General features: G+C 37.3%; 1 protein-coding gene and 1 long non-coding RNA gene across 3 annotated transcripts in view; one reads left to right on the top strand and one right to left on the bottom strand.

Moving 5' to 3' along the window:
• Positions 1–2,674, top strand: part of TMEM196 (transmembrane protein 196) — a 47,292-nt gene extending 44,618 nt beyond the window's left edge. For both annotated transcript variants that reach the window (XM_026507146.3, XM_044387022.2), the window contains exon 4: positions 2,365–2,674. In XM_026507146.3, coding sequence (XP_026362931.1) covers positions 2,365–2,424 — 60 coding nt within the window. In that variant the 3' untranslated portion in view covers positions 2,425–2,674. The remainder of the gene's footprint in view (positions 1–2,364) is intronic.
• The window catches only part of LOC130542038 (uncharacterized), a 40,842-nt gene that overhangs the window by 3,046 nt on the left and 22,519 nt on the right, over positions 1–15,277 (bottom strand). The window lies entirely within an intron of this gene.

Here is a 15,277-nt window from a genome sequence, read left to right as displayed (position 1 = left end):
AATAGGTGTGTCTGATAAACACAAACTGTATCTCCCTCATGCCAAAATTGCATGAGCGGATAACGTAAGTTTGACACTAATACAGTAAAAATGCTGTATGAGAGCTTTCTTTTTACAAAATTTTCTGATGTGCTACATTTCACATTTATTTCCTATACTTTGGGTTGCTAAAAATATATAGTCGCCATTCTCCCTTTGGTTAAGCAATATAATTGGAAATGCAGAAAGTCACATTGATACTATGGCCAATGGCAGAAAGTATATCCACTTGCAAATAGTCACATTTGGTCCTGCCCAAATTTCGAGTATATTCTTCTTGCCAAATTGGACATGCCTATTTGCAAATAAACTAAAAATCCTAATGCATTTAAAACCTAATTTTTGCTCTTTTTCTTCTACCCTTGATTTTACTGTGTCCATATTAGTGGGAATTTAGTGAGGAAAGCACTTTTTTTTGGTAAGATTTTTTTAAAAACTGGATTTTTTTCTTAATCCTGCAATAAAATATTGTACATTAGATTAGTTTTTATGGTTTTTAAGCTACTATTTTGAATGCATATTCATTTTAGGAGAACAAGCACCTAAGAATCTTTCTTCTATAAATTCACTGGGAAATTGTTTTTGTACTAGCATGAGAAATAGAAAAGGCTGTATGAGTAAATTTTGTTAAAGATCGTTTTGAAGAATTGTTTCTATTTAACTTGCCACCCACAGTGAGTTCTTGAACGAAGCCTCAAGTCATGTTACCTGCCTATGAACTTAACCTCAGCCCCACAACCCCACTGGGTTTCCACGCCTGCTCTTACCATGTGCATACCCAGTGAGCCAGTCACTGAACCATCACCAGGCCACAGAAGCAGGCTGCTGGTGCCAAAGGGCCTTTTTCACTTTCTGTCAGAGTCTTTACCTTAAAGGAGTTTGAGTTTCTAGGCTTTTTTCTTGTATTTCCTTGGCACCTTACTGGGGAGATATAATGGATACCCAGGCATGAGAAAACTCCTTAGGACTCTCCAGGAAGTTTGCCTGGAGAGACACATCTTGATGTGAGAACAGGACACATCTCCAGTGCCTATTGTCTCCTTTTCTCCAAATTTTCTTGGAAGAAGTTCTACCACATCTTTCAAAAGACAACAAAGTTTTCAAAAGCAAAGTTCAAAAACCAGGCCAATTTCTACCTTCTAGTCCCCCACGATCCTCTTCCGAAGTATCTTTCCAACCCAGCCAAAGCAAGAAGCAAGCATCTTTATTCTATTCCATCTCCTCTATTGAATTTTCTAAGAGAAGAGATTCAAAATAGGGCATGGATACCTTTTCATTTTTCAAATAAATATTTGGCAAGAATTTCTAAAGCTTACAAAAGCAAACATTTCTAATTCTCCCAAACAGAAATCAAATATAAACTGATAGGCTTGAGATAAATGAGCAATAATTTGGATTTGAACTTTCTTTACTACACTTTTGCAAATAGGCTTGTTCGAGTGTGAAAGGATTTTTAGATATAAAAATATCTAAATATAAATATTATTTATAATATGGCGGACTAACCATTATAAATGTGAATGAGTTTCACATCTCATTACCTTTTAACGTTTAGGGAGGAGTTTAACCTTCAATAAAACATATGAATTCAAAACATCTAAATTTTTCTTAAATTAACATTTTCTCAAATTGCAAATGGAACTTATGTTAGTTCATCCTTTCTATCTAAATTCGCATTTGCCTTCCATGTAGTTTTCCTTATTAACATCCTCGTAATTGATCCCTTAAGAAACATATTAAGAGATTTTACTATTTGTTGGTTGGGCTTTTTTTTTTTTTCCTGTATGAGTGATAGTGTCATGGAAACCAATCTTCCCCACTGTGATTTATTTGTGATCCACCATTACATATAAGCAATGATCCCCTTGTGGGCCTATTTCAGTTCTTTGCAAAAAGGCCACACACTTTTCTATAGAATGAGGTGACCCCTAGAATATGTTGGCACTTTGTTGACATGCTCAACAGAGAAGCCAATGCAAGGGGGAAAATTGTAGGCATTTAACCATTTTCTTCTTTCTAGGTGAGGTCTTTCCAAAATAAAGTTGAGAAACAAAAGGAGAGACTCAGGGGACTGGGGACAGATTGAACTGTTTTTGTGTGTAGAAGACTTTGGTCTAACAGACTATCATTTCAGCATTTTCATGTGCTCCAAGATGCCATGAAATTTCATTTTCTCGAATGCAACAACAATATCAATCCTTGTCCTTCCCCCAAACTCAGCAAGTTTTTCAGTGGCTTGAAATTTCTGTTTTGCAAACCCATTAACCAAATCAATATCTTACTGTGGAAGTAAATTTTAACTAATTCATCTTATTTTCCTAACAGGAAATGACAGACAACATGAGCAATGGAGGACCACAACTGATATTTAATGGAAGAGTATAATCAATGTTTTAAAGAACTGAACATTTTTTAGGATTTTCATGAGGAAAGGAAATACCAAAGGACTAGGCGATAAAATTAAAATAGTTCTTGCATTTGCTGTTATCTTTCATGAGCACCCTGTATAATCATTCTCCCTCGGTTTTGCCTCACTTGTTTCTTCAGCTTTTTTAATTGGGTGAGAACCTTCCAGAAATGTTCTGGCAGTAATTTGAACAGACTTTCCAGATTGCTCTAAAGACTTTTCAGGAAAAAAGAAAGGAGAAATAAACAGAAAGATTCATATTCTACAAAAACACTGTTTGACTAGCATGAGTATTAGATTTATAATGACATATTTCATATAAATAATCAAAAGTGCAAATATCAAGAAATAACAATAACTTATTGATGTCTTTGTTCTGAAAGACAATGGCTTCAAGAATACCACAATTCAAAACCTCAGTAATGCCTTGTTATAAAAACATTATAATTATTTCCAATTTGTGAATGAACTATATTTCATAATTTATTTGTAAATGACAAAAAAAAAACCCAACCCTAAAGCATAAAAAAGAATTTTTTTTTAGAGAGAGACCATACTAATCTGTATGATATTTTTGCATTTTTACACAAGGGTGAAAAGTTATAAATGAATATCATTTAAGGAAAATAAATATGTTTGATTATACCCTGCAGATTGATCTGCATGTTCATGAATGAGCCTAAGAATAAAATAAAGTATGCGTGTGTACGTGTGTGTATATATACTGTAAATATAGAAAATATATACAGCATATATTTATAGCATTCATGAATGTAAATAGGTAATCAGAATGAAATTGTAATGCTGTTGGGGTATTATCAAGATTCTATTCCCAAAGAGATGGGAAAGCAATTTTTCAAGGCTTTTCTATGCCCACAAAATCACACGTTTGATTTCTACTAAATTTGTTCATTTTTATTCTTCTTATTATGTCTGCTGTGTGTAAATATCATTGTGACTGATATTTATGGAGTTGAGTGATCTGAATAGTGTAATATAAAGATAGATTACTTATTTGGCTATTTTATTATTATGGTATTTATGTAATAACAATAATTAATACTGATTTATAAACATAACAACTTTAAATCACATACTTCCACATTTATAAATATATACATAATGACTTGTGATTATTCATGATACTTACATTTCAGACGAGATCGGGAGCGTTCAGGGTGGTATGGCCGTAAACGATACTTACATTTCAAACAATTTACAGCCCAGTTAAATTATATAAAAGGACAGATGATGTGTGCCCAAAAGGTAAAGTTACAATTTGCTTTGGTAGAATTTAACTTAGGTCTTTTAAAAATTTTATAAGTTGTGTGAAATAATATAGACAGACCATTTTTAAGAATACATATATCCAAAGAACCTGAAAGAGTTCTTTGTAGAAGGAAATAAAAAGATAGGCTTACATTTATATAGTTAGATTCAGTCCTTCTCGTCCATAATGAAATGTTAAAATAGCCATCTATGACAATATGAATAGGCAAGAAAATAGCATGGTCTTTGAAAATATTTATGAGAACACAACCTCTGGCAACAGATAAAGAAATCTAATATCTTAAAATATGTGGTTCTCACTGTATTGTATACTTTTATTTTTCCCCAAAGCTAATCAATTTTCAGGTCATTTTTATGAGTTACTTATTGAACCACAGGTAAATTCAACCTTTAATATTCAGGATGAGAACATGTTATAATTTAGAAACAAAATATGGGTTTTAATTTTGAAAACAAAATAATAACTCCAGTTAATGGAAATCTGAGGGTCTTCTAGTTTAAGAGCAACGTGGTCATCACCTACCCTATTTAAGTTGACTCATAAAAAAGTTCTGGCTGTATACAGTCAAAAGAAATAGCTGGGCTATGGTTGTTTGGTGCAGTGTTTGAAGCCTCCTAACTCGTATGAATAACTTCATTATCTGATAGATTACAGAAGTTGCCCATAAATGCAACCTCACGTCACCATTATCACTGTTCTTTTGATGCCACAAACAGGCATAGTCTTTATCACTGAAAATCTAGACTCCACGATGCAGATATTTTGTATATATAAGGCTCTACTGAATTTACACAAGGATGTAGTTTTGTACTGAAGGGATAACCACTGACTCTAATTTTAGGTGGCATTTCTTTGTAGACACATTTGTATAATACAGAGTTCTAATACATCAGTAAGATGTTTTAATGCCTTTTGAAAGAATTTATGAGATCACCCATCAAAGGACAAAAGTAGGCATATCACTGTTTCGATATAGAATTAAGAAGAGATGCAATCATGACAATTATCCAAATAGTCTACTGCGTATATAACCAGATAGAGATATACCTTTAAATGTAGTTCTTTTAACCCAATATTTTCAGGGCTCAGTTATTTAGAGGGATTTATTTGGGATATAGAGTGATTCTTTCTGAGATAAGTAGGGGATGTTAGGAAGACATTGTTCAAGTACTTGAAAATTTAATTTTCACAATAAATCGACCTATGAACTAGAATACTTAGAGTGACCACAGTACAGTTTTAGTGTGAGCCTATCCTGGGGGAAAGTAAATTAGGAAAAAAATATGTGGCGCTAGTGTGGTAGTGTGCTGTAGAAACTAGCTACAAAAAGGTGAAGTTATTATAAGCATAAAAGAATAAAAGTGGACTCTGCTTGGAAATTTTTAAACATATGTGTGTGTTTACACACACACACATATACAATTGTTTAGAAGTGGAACATGGTATGATGACTCTATTGATATGTCTATGTAATAAAATGGTGTGCTTTGAAACTGCATATGGTGTGAACTCTCTTTTCATCATGATAGAAAAAAGTAGTTTCCCCCACTAGGTTCTGACATTAGCAGGGGACAGGGTGCTGTGAATGACGAGGCAGAGAGAGTCCCAGCTAGTGGATATGGAATTCAGACAGGGTATTTTCTGAGATGGGAAAGATGAAAGTGTGTTCAAATGTAGAGAGGGAGTGGTTGAAGATGCAGGACAAAATGAACATGAGAAAGTGAGGTCCTGGGGAGGCGGACGTTGACAAGATACACATTGTAGGAGACAGATTTAGCTATAGATAGGACTGAAGTTGCAGGGGATCTCACAGATGGAACCACAATATTCAGAGCTCTCTGCTGACCTTGTGCTTGTCAAATTGTTGCTACTGGCATTCGGGGTGGACAGTAAGTCCTTGTGCAGACTGCCCGATGCATTTTTGGCCATTAAGCATCTCTGGTCCCCCATCTACTAAATGTCAGGAGAATACCCCAGGTGTTACAAACAAAAATGTCCTAACAAAATTTCACCTCTTTGGCAGGTAAGTATTGCCTCCTAATTGAGAACCACTGAGGAAAACCCTAGACCACAATCCAGGGCAGCCAATGTTAATGCTACTTGCAAGTGTAGACTTGAATTGCTTGGGGGTCATAAACTACTTGTATTATCTGATACAGTAGCCACTAACCTAACCATGTGTGATTAAATGTACATATAAATTAAAATTAAATATTCCGTTTCTCAGTTGAACTGAGCTAGCCACATTCCAAGTGCTGGAGAGCCACATAGGGACAGCAGCACCTCGGAAAGTCTTATTGGACAATGCTAGTCAAAACCACAGAGAGGGCAACTGTCCTTAGCCCTCAGTCACCAGTTATTGTTATAATAAAATGTGAAAAGAATCGGTAAACTCTCCATGGAATTTGAAGTTGATGGAACAGTTAAATCCATGGACTGAGAAAAACGAGCAAAAATGCAGTGTAGGTCAAATCCACTGTAAAGTCTAAAAGTTGCCAGAGTTTTCATGTTTAAAAAAAAATTCTGTACATGGAAATATTCCACTAAATAACTAAATATTTTATGTTTGACAGGTAAAATGAGATGTTGTGTAACTTCTATTTTTGAAGAAATTTACTCAGCCTATTACCATGCGTCAATGAAAAATTCTGCATTTCTTATGCTTGGAAAGGTGAGAACAACAATCCACGGCCCTCCACTTTGTTCACGGACTTAAGCTCCAAAGCGGCATGTTTAGAAACCGTATGTCCAAGGCGACATTTCCAAAGATTATTTAGCAAACACGTTTCAGAAAGTTAGATAAGAGCATCGTAAGTACCATTTGGTTAGAACACAGTTTCCAAATAAAGTTTCCGAACTTGGCATCACTTCATTCTTGTCTTCCTTAAATCATTTTTCTGGAAACATATGTAATATTTCTTACTGAAAGTATGTGACAGCCAAGAAATTCAATTATTCCAAAACCATAAATCACAGGTCGTGAGTTCCTCAGAGCAGAGGAAACCAATTCAGAAATTGCTTGAAATGTGGATACCTAGTAAAATTATACAAAAGGTTTTTTTAAAATACTTTTTGCCAGGAAAAATATTTACTAAATACAAGAATCTTTTACTAGGAATGTATTTCCCAAGAAATATATTGTAAAAAGTCAAACTTTAGATCTAAACAAATTGATTTCTATATTTTAATAGTTCAATATTGTCTCCATTAACTAGTTATAGGCACATAGCCTTCATCTAACTGGAAATCCTTAAGAACTAGGTTCCGTCTTTAAATTTTCCTTCACATCAACTAGGGACTATTGATTTTGAAGTTTTTTTCCTCATTAACACCCAGAGGCTCCCCTCCTTTAGCCACATGATGCATTGCAAGCCCCACCCCAAAAACCAAAATGTATTGTGTTACTGAAAATTGCCAGAGAACTCAAGAATTTGGCTGAAGCTTCACAGAAAATCCTAAAATTTTGTCACATTTGCATCAAGTGTTTGACTAAACTTAACGAATCAGAACTCAAGACTGCTCCTTCTTATTAATCAATTAGGAGATTAGTCCTCACCTACTCACTAAGACCAAGGTCCTCCACTGTCATTTTACAACGTCCTAGTGGAGGGCCGGAAGATATCCCTCATGCTCTCCAAGATCATTGCTCAGGAAAGAAAAACTACAGGTTCCTTTCAGGGGGACTCAACCATCCCTCACTCTGTCCCTCACAGTAAATCAGCCAAGGAAAGGGGTAACACTCAGTCTTACTCATACAAACGTACCCCTAAGGGCCCTATGCGTCTAGATGTGCACTCCCCTCATTAATATCTAAAATGCCTTTTGAGATCTGGACTTCTGTGTCTTTTCTATTTTCTAATTATATCAATACTTTTACATCAACCTCTGACAAAAAACTTTAAAAAGTCTCTAGGTCTTCTAAAATAAATCGCTGGAAAGGATGTTGTTTCCACGTCACAATAGAGTAAGTAGTGGTAATATTAGCCTGTTGCTATCTATCAGCAAAAAGGATGGCAGTGCAGCAGGTGACAACCATTTATCAAGTGTTATTATAATGTGATCGTCTATAAATGTGAGTATTCCTCTATCATATTAATATAACTTATTTAATATGAAATGTGGATAATGCGGTCAGACATTATTAATATTTCACCTGAAAGGTAAGGTCATTTCTTGCTGTACCCATGAGTCTTAGAGCCATTCAACCAAATCATGCAACTGATATACCCTCAAGCCCATAAAACCCCAACTCCATCCTATAGGAACCACTACCCTTTATTTGTTATGCTTCTTTTGATTTCAGATCCAAATTTCTGGTTCCGTGGCAGTGCTTTGTTTTCAGTTTCTGGTTCCTGCATTTGAACCTGAGACTTTATCTCCGCAGTTGTCAAGTTTTGACCACTACAGCTATTCACCTCATTCTAGGCACTTGAATTTGTTGAGCAGGGCTGCCTGCCCCTGAACCAGCTGGTGAAATCCAGCCTTGCTGGATGGCAGCAGTGAGCGACGAAAGCAGCTTCAACAAAAATGTTGGTCACCAGCAAACCATGTGCTTGCCCTGGAGACGGGAATGCAGAAGAAGGATCCCAGACAACTAAAGAGAAAACTGGAGCTCTCCGTACCTTGGATGTAAAGAGGTTGGAAAATCTATGAGGTCGTTGGAGACAGGCAGGGAGCTATAAGTGAGAAATTGAGGCAAGAGTATTTTATCCCCTGGGTTTCATCAGGGGATTGGATCAGTAAGCTATAGAGAAAACTAATTTTGCCATGAACAAAATTTTGCCTTTATTTATCAGAGAAGTTCATTTCTTGTTCATTCCTTTTAAATCTCTAGCTTTGCGTACTCATCTGTGCCAAGAACATCGGAGGAAGAGGTTTTATTCAAGGGAGCTGACACCGTGTGTCACTTGAAAGTCGATATGTGCAGGACAGCAGGGATCACAAGAAACGTCAAAGGAAAGTGAGACACGAGGGATGCTTTCATTAGTCATTGGTCCTTCCCAACTAGGAATACTCCTTTAAGTGTGAATCTTGGGAGGTCTAGATTTTTATTTTATTGACAAATTGTGGCTTTTATGTAGTATCTTCCCTTGTATAGTTGTGCTCGCTGTTGCATTCTTTCACAACTGGGAAAGTCCCCTTTGCCACTGGATAAAGATGAATTCATTATTGTAATAATTGCTAAAGCACAGAGGTATTAAGAGCCCCCTGTGGCCATGAGAGGGAGTCTAGAATATGATGCATCAATATGCATTTTGATTAATGACTTAAGAGTAAATTGTGTATCAAAATGCATCGTGTCTAAATTTCATTTTTATCTACTTTCCACCCTCAAACTTTCCATATCATATTCTTTGGAATGTATTTAGTGTCAAGGATCTGTGAATTCACACCCACACGGACTCTGCAGCCAGCAGGTGGTTTATTAAATTACAGCTTTAAGGTAATAGTCAAAGGAAAAAAAAAAGGAAATGGTTTTCTATTTCTGTTCTGCAGTGAACTAAAGGCAGATGGAAGGAAATGAGAATGTCCATAGGTATTCTTGCAAACACCATGGTTAATTTTACTGGCTAGATTTACTGGCTAGATTGAATTTGAAACCCTTTCAAAAGATGTCGAAACTTTGCTGCAGTAAGGTCTAGTTGGGGAGTGCCTGGGTGGCTCAGTGGGTTAAGCGTCTGCCTTCGGCTCAGGTCATGATCTCGGGGTCCTGGGATCAAGCCCTATGTTGGGCTCCTTGCTCAGCTGAGAGCCTGCTTCTCCCTCTACCTGCAGCTCCTCCTGCTTGTGCGCTCTCTCTCTCTCTCTCTCTCTCTAGGTGTCAAATAAATAAAATCTTAAAAAAAAAAAAAAAGAGTCTAGTTGGGAAGGAACTACTGCCTTAGAAGAAATACCAGCCCTAGTTTTCATAAAAGGACAGTAAATTATAAAAAGATGACATCATAGCTTCAGAAAGTAGCCCCACCCCCATCTTATACCTCCTTTACTCCTTCCCAACCAACAGTAGTTCTCAAGACTATGTACACACACACACAATTTTACAATTTTTTCTTTCTTTTAAAAGAAATTTTAATTCCAGTACAGTTAACATAGTGTTATTATTATTTTCAGGTATACAACATAGTGATTCAACAATTCCATACATCACAGACATCACCCAGTGCTCACTATCACAAGTGCACTCCTTAACCTCCATCACCTATTTCCCCCATGCCCCCACCCACCTCCCACCTGGTAACCATCAGTTTGTTCTCTATAATTAAGAGTCTGTTTCTTATTCTCTCTCTCTCTCTCTCTCTCTCACGCTCCCTCTCTCTCTCTCCCTTGCTCATTTGTTTGTTTCTTAAATTCCACATATGAGGGAAATCATATGGCCTTTGTCTTTCTCTGACTGACTTATTTCACTAATTATGCTACTGGATATTTACCCCCAAAATACAAAAACACTAATTCAAAGGGATACATGCTCTCCTATGTTTATAGCAGTATTACTTTCGATAGTCAAATTACGGAAGTAACCCAAGTGTCCATCAATAGATGAATAGATAAAGAAGATGGGGCATATATATATGCACACACACACACAGATTGCTGAGCTCCATCCCCAGAATTTGGATTCAGTAAGCCCAGGGTGGGGCCTGAGAATCTGTATTTCTAACCACATTTCAGGTGACGCTGATGACACCCAAGGACCTGACGTTAAGGACTACTGTAACCAAACCCCAATCCACCTTCCTGACGGATGCACGGGAAAGCCAGTCACTGAGACATCAGGTATGTAGCAAGGAAAGGGGCTATTTGAGAGGCAGCCAAACCAGGAGACCATAGGACCAGTCTCAAATCCACTTCCCTGAAGGGGGAGAGAACAAGTGTTTTATAATCATGGGTGTTGAGATTACCTACATATTGATGAAAAGGGCGGGAAAACTGATGACTGTTCATGAAGAAAGATGGAGCATGTGTATTGACCAAAATTATATGTAACAAACATCCCACGTTCACTTTGGAGTGGAGACTTAACACCAGCAAGGCAAAATTAGCCTCTGAGGTCAGAAAGTTATCTTAGGACAAGGAGAAGGGACTGTGGGCATGTTCCGAGCCGGTATAAAATGGATGGGGTCTTGGGCTCCTTATCTCAGGTAAGGAATGCAGGGTCTTGCTTGGTCATAGGCCGGAGCCATATCAGTTGACCTGGAGTCCAGGCTTCTGCAGAGACAGTTAATGAGTTTGTTAATGGGGTCTGAAAAGACACAATCGCTTATTAGGGGGAAACAGTTCTCTGAAAAGCAAGCTTTCAACTGCTAGTTTCAACCTCACTAATCCTATGGGGCACGGTTTCACTACCAAAAAAACCATAACCTTATTAAAGCAGCTGGGTTTTAACTCACAGACAGATACATCTGAATGACCTCATCTCTATGGATTTTCAGCAACAGCTATAGTTTGCAAAATGTAAAATCTAGTATATTCAATAAAATATAATGGACTCTATTACTGTTTTTCCTCAGTGTAAGAACAGTGCACATCCGTTAGTTCAGCAATCTAGTAAGCAAGTAGGAAGAACTTTCAGAGTTAAAAACTGATACCAGGTCCTTTTTTGAAGGATTGTAGGTTAAAAACAAACCATCAGTAAACACGTGCTTTGATTCTTGCCATTCCTGCAGTACTTTGGGCTAAAGCGAAACTTTAGAAATTTAAAGCTCACAGTTGCCATCTGCTGACGTATTTGTGAATTACATGTTGTCGGCATCAACCAATAACTAACTGGTTGATGCATTAGCATCCTGTTCAGACTTTTGTTTTTTTGTTTCATTACCAAAACTCATTAGGCAAATTTTAAACATGCATTTCCTGCCCCCCAAAACTATTCCCAAACTAAACATATTCATTTCAAACAGTTAGTTTGTACTGAAGATATTTTAGTTATTCCTACTGACAGAAGAAATTGCAGGGGTACGTTGGTGGGTGGCTCAGTCCATTAAGCATCAGACTTTGATTCTGGCTTAGGTCACGATCTCAGGGTCAAGTATCAGAGTCTTGATTTTGGCTCAGATCATGATCTCAGGGTCGTGACATCAAGCCCCACATAGGGCTCCACACTCATTGGAATTCTGCTTGAGATTCTCTCTGTCCCTCTCCCTCTACCCCTCCCCCCTGCTAGCCTGTTTTCTCTCTCTCTAAAATAAATAAATCTTAAAAAAATGCAAATTTGTATATCAGTAAACATAGTTCATATCTAGAGTGAATTTTATCAATAAAATATTTAAAGAGGATACTATATTGAAATCTTTGTTTTAAGCTGAATCAAATGTTTATGTATATGAATTTCTTGTAAGGGTAGAATATTGAGGAGGAGCTAAAAGTAATCATGCTAATAACACCAAAACAAAACAAAAAATTCATTCCCAGAGATGGAGCCAAGTTATGCTCCACTTTTTACTCATACTCTTATATGAATGTTCCTCTTAGGTCCAGGACTCTGCCTTGCTCTTCATTCAAGGAAGTTATAAGCTCCTGCTCCCAAGTTCAGCTTTACAGCCTTTATGAGGCTGAACAAAGCATATTATTACTGATGTGCTGATCATGGACTCCAAAATGGATATATTATTAAGCACTTTACTATAGGCCAGTCACCGTGCTTACTAGGACGCTGCCATGATCTCATTTACTCCACACAGCTTCTCCACATCGTTATACTTCTACACTACTGATTAGGGAGTTGAGATTTAAAAAGACGAGGCAAATTTTGCCGGGTTACAGAGACAAGACTGACACCCAGATCACCAGACTCTAGCACCAGGCTCCCATCAGGCCTGCCATATTGCGAATTGCTTTCTGCAAGACCCCCAGCCCTCACACTTCAGCCCAGATTGGTACTGCTTTGACATCTTTCCAAGCCTGTTAAAAAGGTAAAACTTATCAGTTTGATCTGATTCCCACTTTACCGGTTGTTTTTCAGGCAAAGGCTAATTAAAATAAGCACCCATTTTTTTTTAACTCTTCAAATGTCTTCCTTTATAATCTTCGGCCACGTGCATAGGAAAAGTGAGGATTTTTAGTGATTCAGAGCATGGGCTGTGGAATGAGTCATGCCTGGGTTAAATTCCTTGATTAGCAGCTGTGTATCCTTGGCAAACTCATTCACTTGCTCACTCAAGAAATACGTGCTAGGCTTGCAGCTTTTTACAACACAGGATTGCTACCTTCATGGGCCAACGTTTTAAAATCTTCCCTAGGTTATAGTTTCCTGATCTGTAAAAATATACAATAATTGTAGTAAGTGTATAAAGATTCTGTGTTGGTGGTTTGTATAAAGCACTTGCCACAGTGCCTGGCAGTTTTGTCATGAAGTTTAGCTATGATGATGGTCATGGTGGTGGCTGCGATGTTGATGAAATCACTCATTCCATCAATTTGATAAAATCAATGCGTAAGGGTGATGACACTCTTCTTGTCGAGACTGTTATTACTATTGCGGGGGTGGGGAGCACTTTTAGGGACTTCCAGTGCACATCTGGTATATGATAGAAGTAGAGACCAATCCTTTCTTAGGCAAAGGACAAAGTACTTCGTTAGCATTTCATGCCTTGGATTGCACTATGTTCCAGAGTCTAGGCAAGAGGTCATGTTTTCTCTTCCACACTCTATCTCTAGCTCAGAAACATGCACAGCTGCCAGGAAAGCAAACCGACTCTAGCCCGCTGGAGGATGAGCCACATGGAGCCGCCCACACCTGACTACAGATGCTTGAGTGAGTCCAACTGAGCCCAGGCCAAATTTGTACTCACAGAATTACAAGCTGAATTAGCGATTGCTATTAAAGCCGCCAAATTTGAGGATGGGTTGTTATGCAGCAAAAGCCAATGGATGCAATGGCATTTTTACCTGCACTGCCCTTTATATGAAACTATTTTGTGTAAACCTTTATACATAGTTCAGACTTTCTAATTCCATTTCTTCAGTAATGTCTATTCTAACAATTTCAGATTTTTTTTCTTTAAAAAGAAAGAACTTGCCTAATAAAGCTACACATCTAGTACGTGGCAGAGCCAGGACTTAGACTCACACAATGTAACTTTAGCACCCAGGCTCCTCACCTCGCGCCATATTGAACTAAGAACTGAGGCTATCTTGTAACAACCCAAATTGTCAACAATAGGAATCCTTTCCTTCATTAAGTTTCTACTTTCTAAAAATAGAAAACAATGCACACTCATTACAATAATATATGAAAAGTCACACAATTTAAAAAAGCTATTAACTCGCCCTCAAGAGCTAACTAATATTAACATATAGTATTTATACATCCAGATTCTCTTCTAATCATACAAATGTGCATATTTTCTATAAAAATCAGAGCATGTGGCACAAGTTACTTTGTAACTGATTTCGGCAAACTACCAATTACTACACATTTACATTGCTCCAGGGATTCATTGATTGTGAGGAATAGAAATACACTAACATAATACAATGTGTATGTGTGCATGTTGGGCGAGGGGAGGTTGATGGTAAAGGAAAAAAAAAAAAGTAAGGAAGAAAGAAAATCCAGAGTTGCAGGAATACTTTTCTCTCTTTTTGGGGGGGTCAGTGAACATGGAGACTAAGTCACATCCAATCTTCTCACTTCTCATTATAGAAGGGTTTTTCTTAGCACATGCTTGACTTTGACTTGACAGGGCTTTTCATGAGACAGAGACCAGCAATGCCTGACTTCCTGTGCCACTTTGATCAAATTTTAGACAAAAAGAAAATAGTACAGTCCAACTATGCGCCCTTGATCAAATAAACTTTGTGAATTTGTGTGGGGTGGGAGATAGGTGGGAGGAATCTCATTGTACTTGTTTTCTTCTCTGGGTAGTAGGTGAAACAGGTTAATTTGGTAGAGTAACTCCATAATGGTGAACATTTACATATAGGCTAAATCACCTTTTCACTCTTCCAAATCATGCAGATTTTGGACAGCAGCTAACAATCAAGCCAGAAGTTTGAAAAACTAAAAAGTAGAAAACAATTTTCAAAACCAAACAAGCAAATCTCTTATGAGCACACAAGGGTTATAAAACTATCCCACATTTAAAATTTGTGAAAAATCATTTCTGGGGTAGTTGATTTTAGGTAAGTTTTGTTTTGACTCAATTGTCCTGATGTCCAGCTTATTGTTTTTACTAAGTTGCTTTGGACAAATTGTTTTCATTCAATTCATCTGCAGAGAATCTTCACGCATCTTGACTGCAGGGAGAAGTTTTGATTTAACTGGGCTGGGGATGCTGTGAAGGCATCGGATTTATTTTATTTTATTTTTGGTTGTTTATTTTTTATTATTATGTTCAATTAGCCAGCATATAGTACATCATTCGTTTTTGATGTAGTGTTCAATGATTCATTAGTTGCCTATGGCACCCAGTGCTCATCGCCACACGTAGGCATCAGATTTTAAAGCTCCTCAGGTGTTTTTAATGTGTAGTCAAAGCTGAGAACACTAAACAAAGGGGTCCTACATAGGCTTCTTGCAGAACTCTCCAATCAAATCCAGGTAA

The sequence above is a fragment of the Ursus arctos genome, unplaced genomic scaffold (genome assembly GCF_023065955.2).
Source record: "Ursus arctos isolate Adak ecotype North America unplaced genomic scaffold, UrsArc2.0 scaffold_3, whole genome shotgun sequence".
Taxonomy (NCBI): Eukaryota; Metazoa; Chordata; class Mammalia; order Carnivora; family Ursidae; genus Ursus; species Ursus arctos.
The sequence above is the reverse complement of the archived record's forward strand: the minus strand, read 5'-3'. Positions and strand labels throughout refer to the sequence as shown.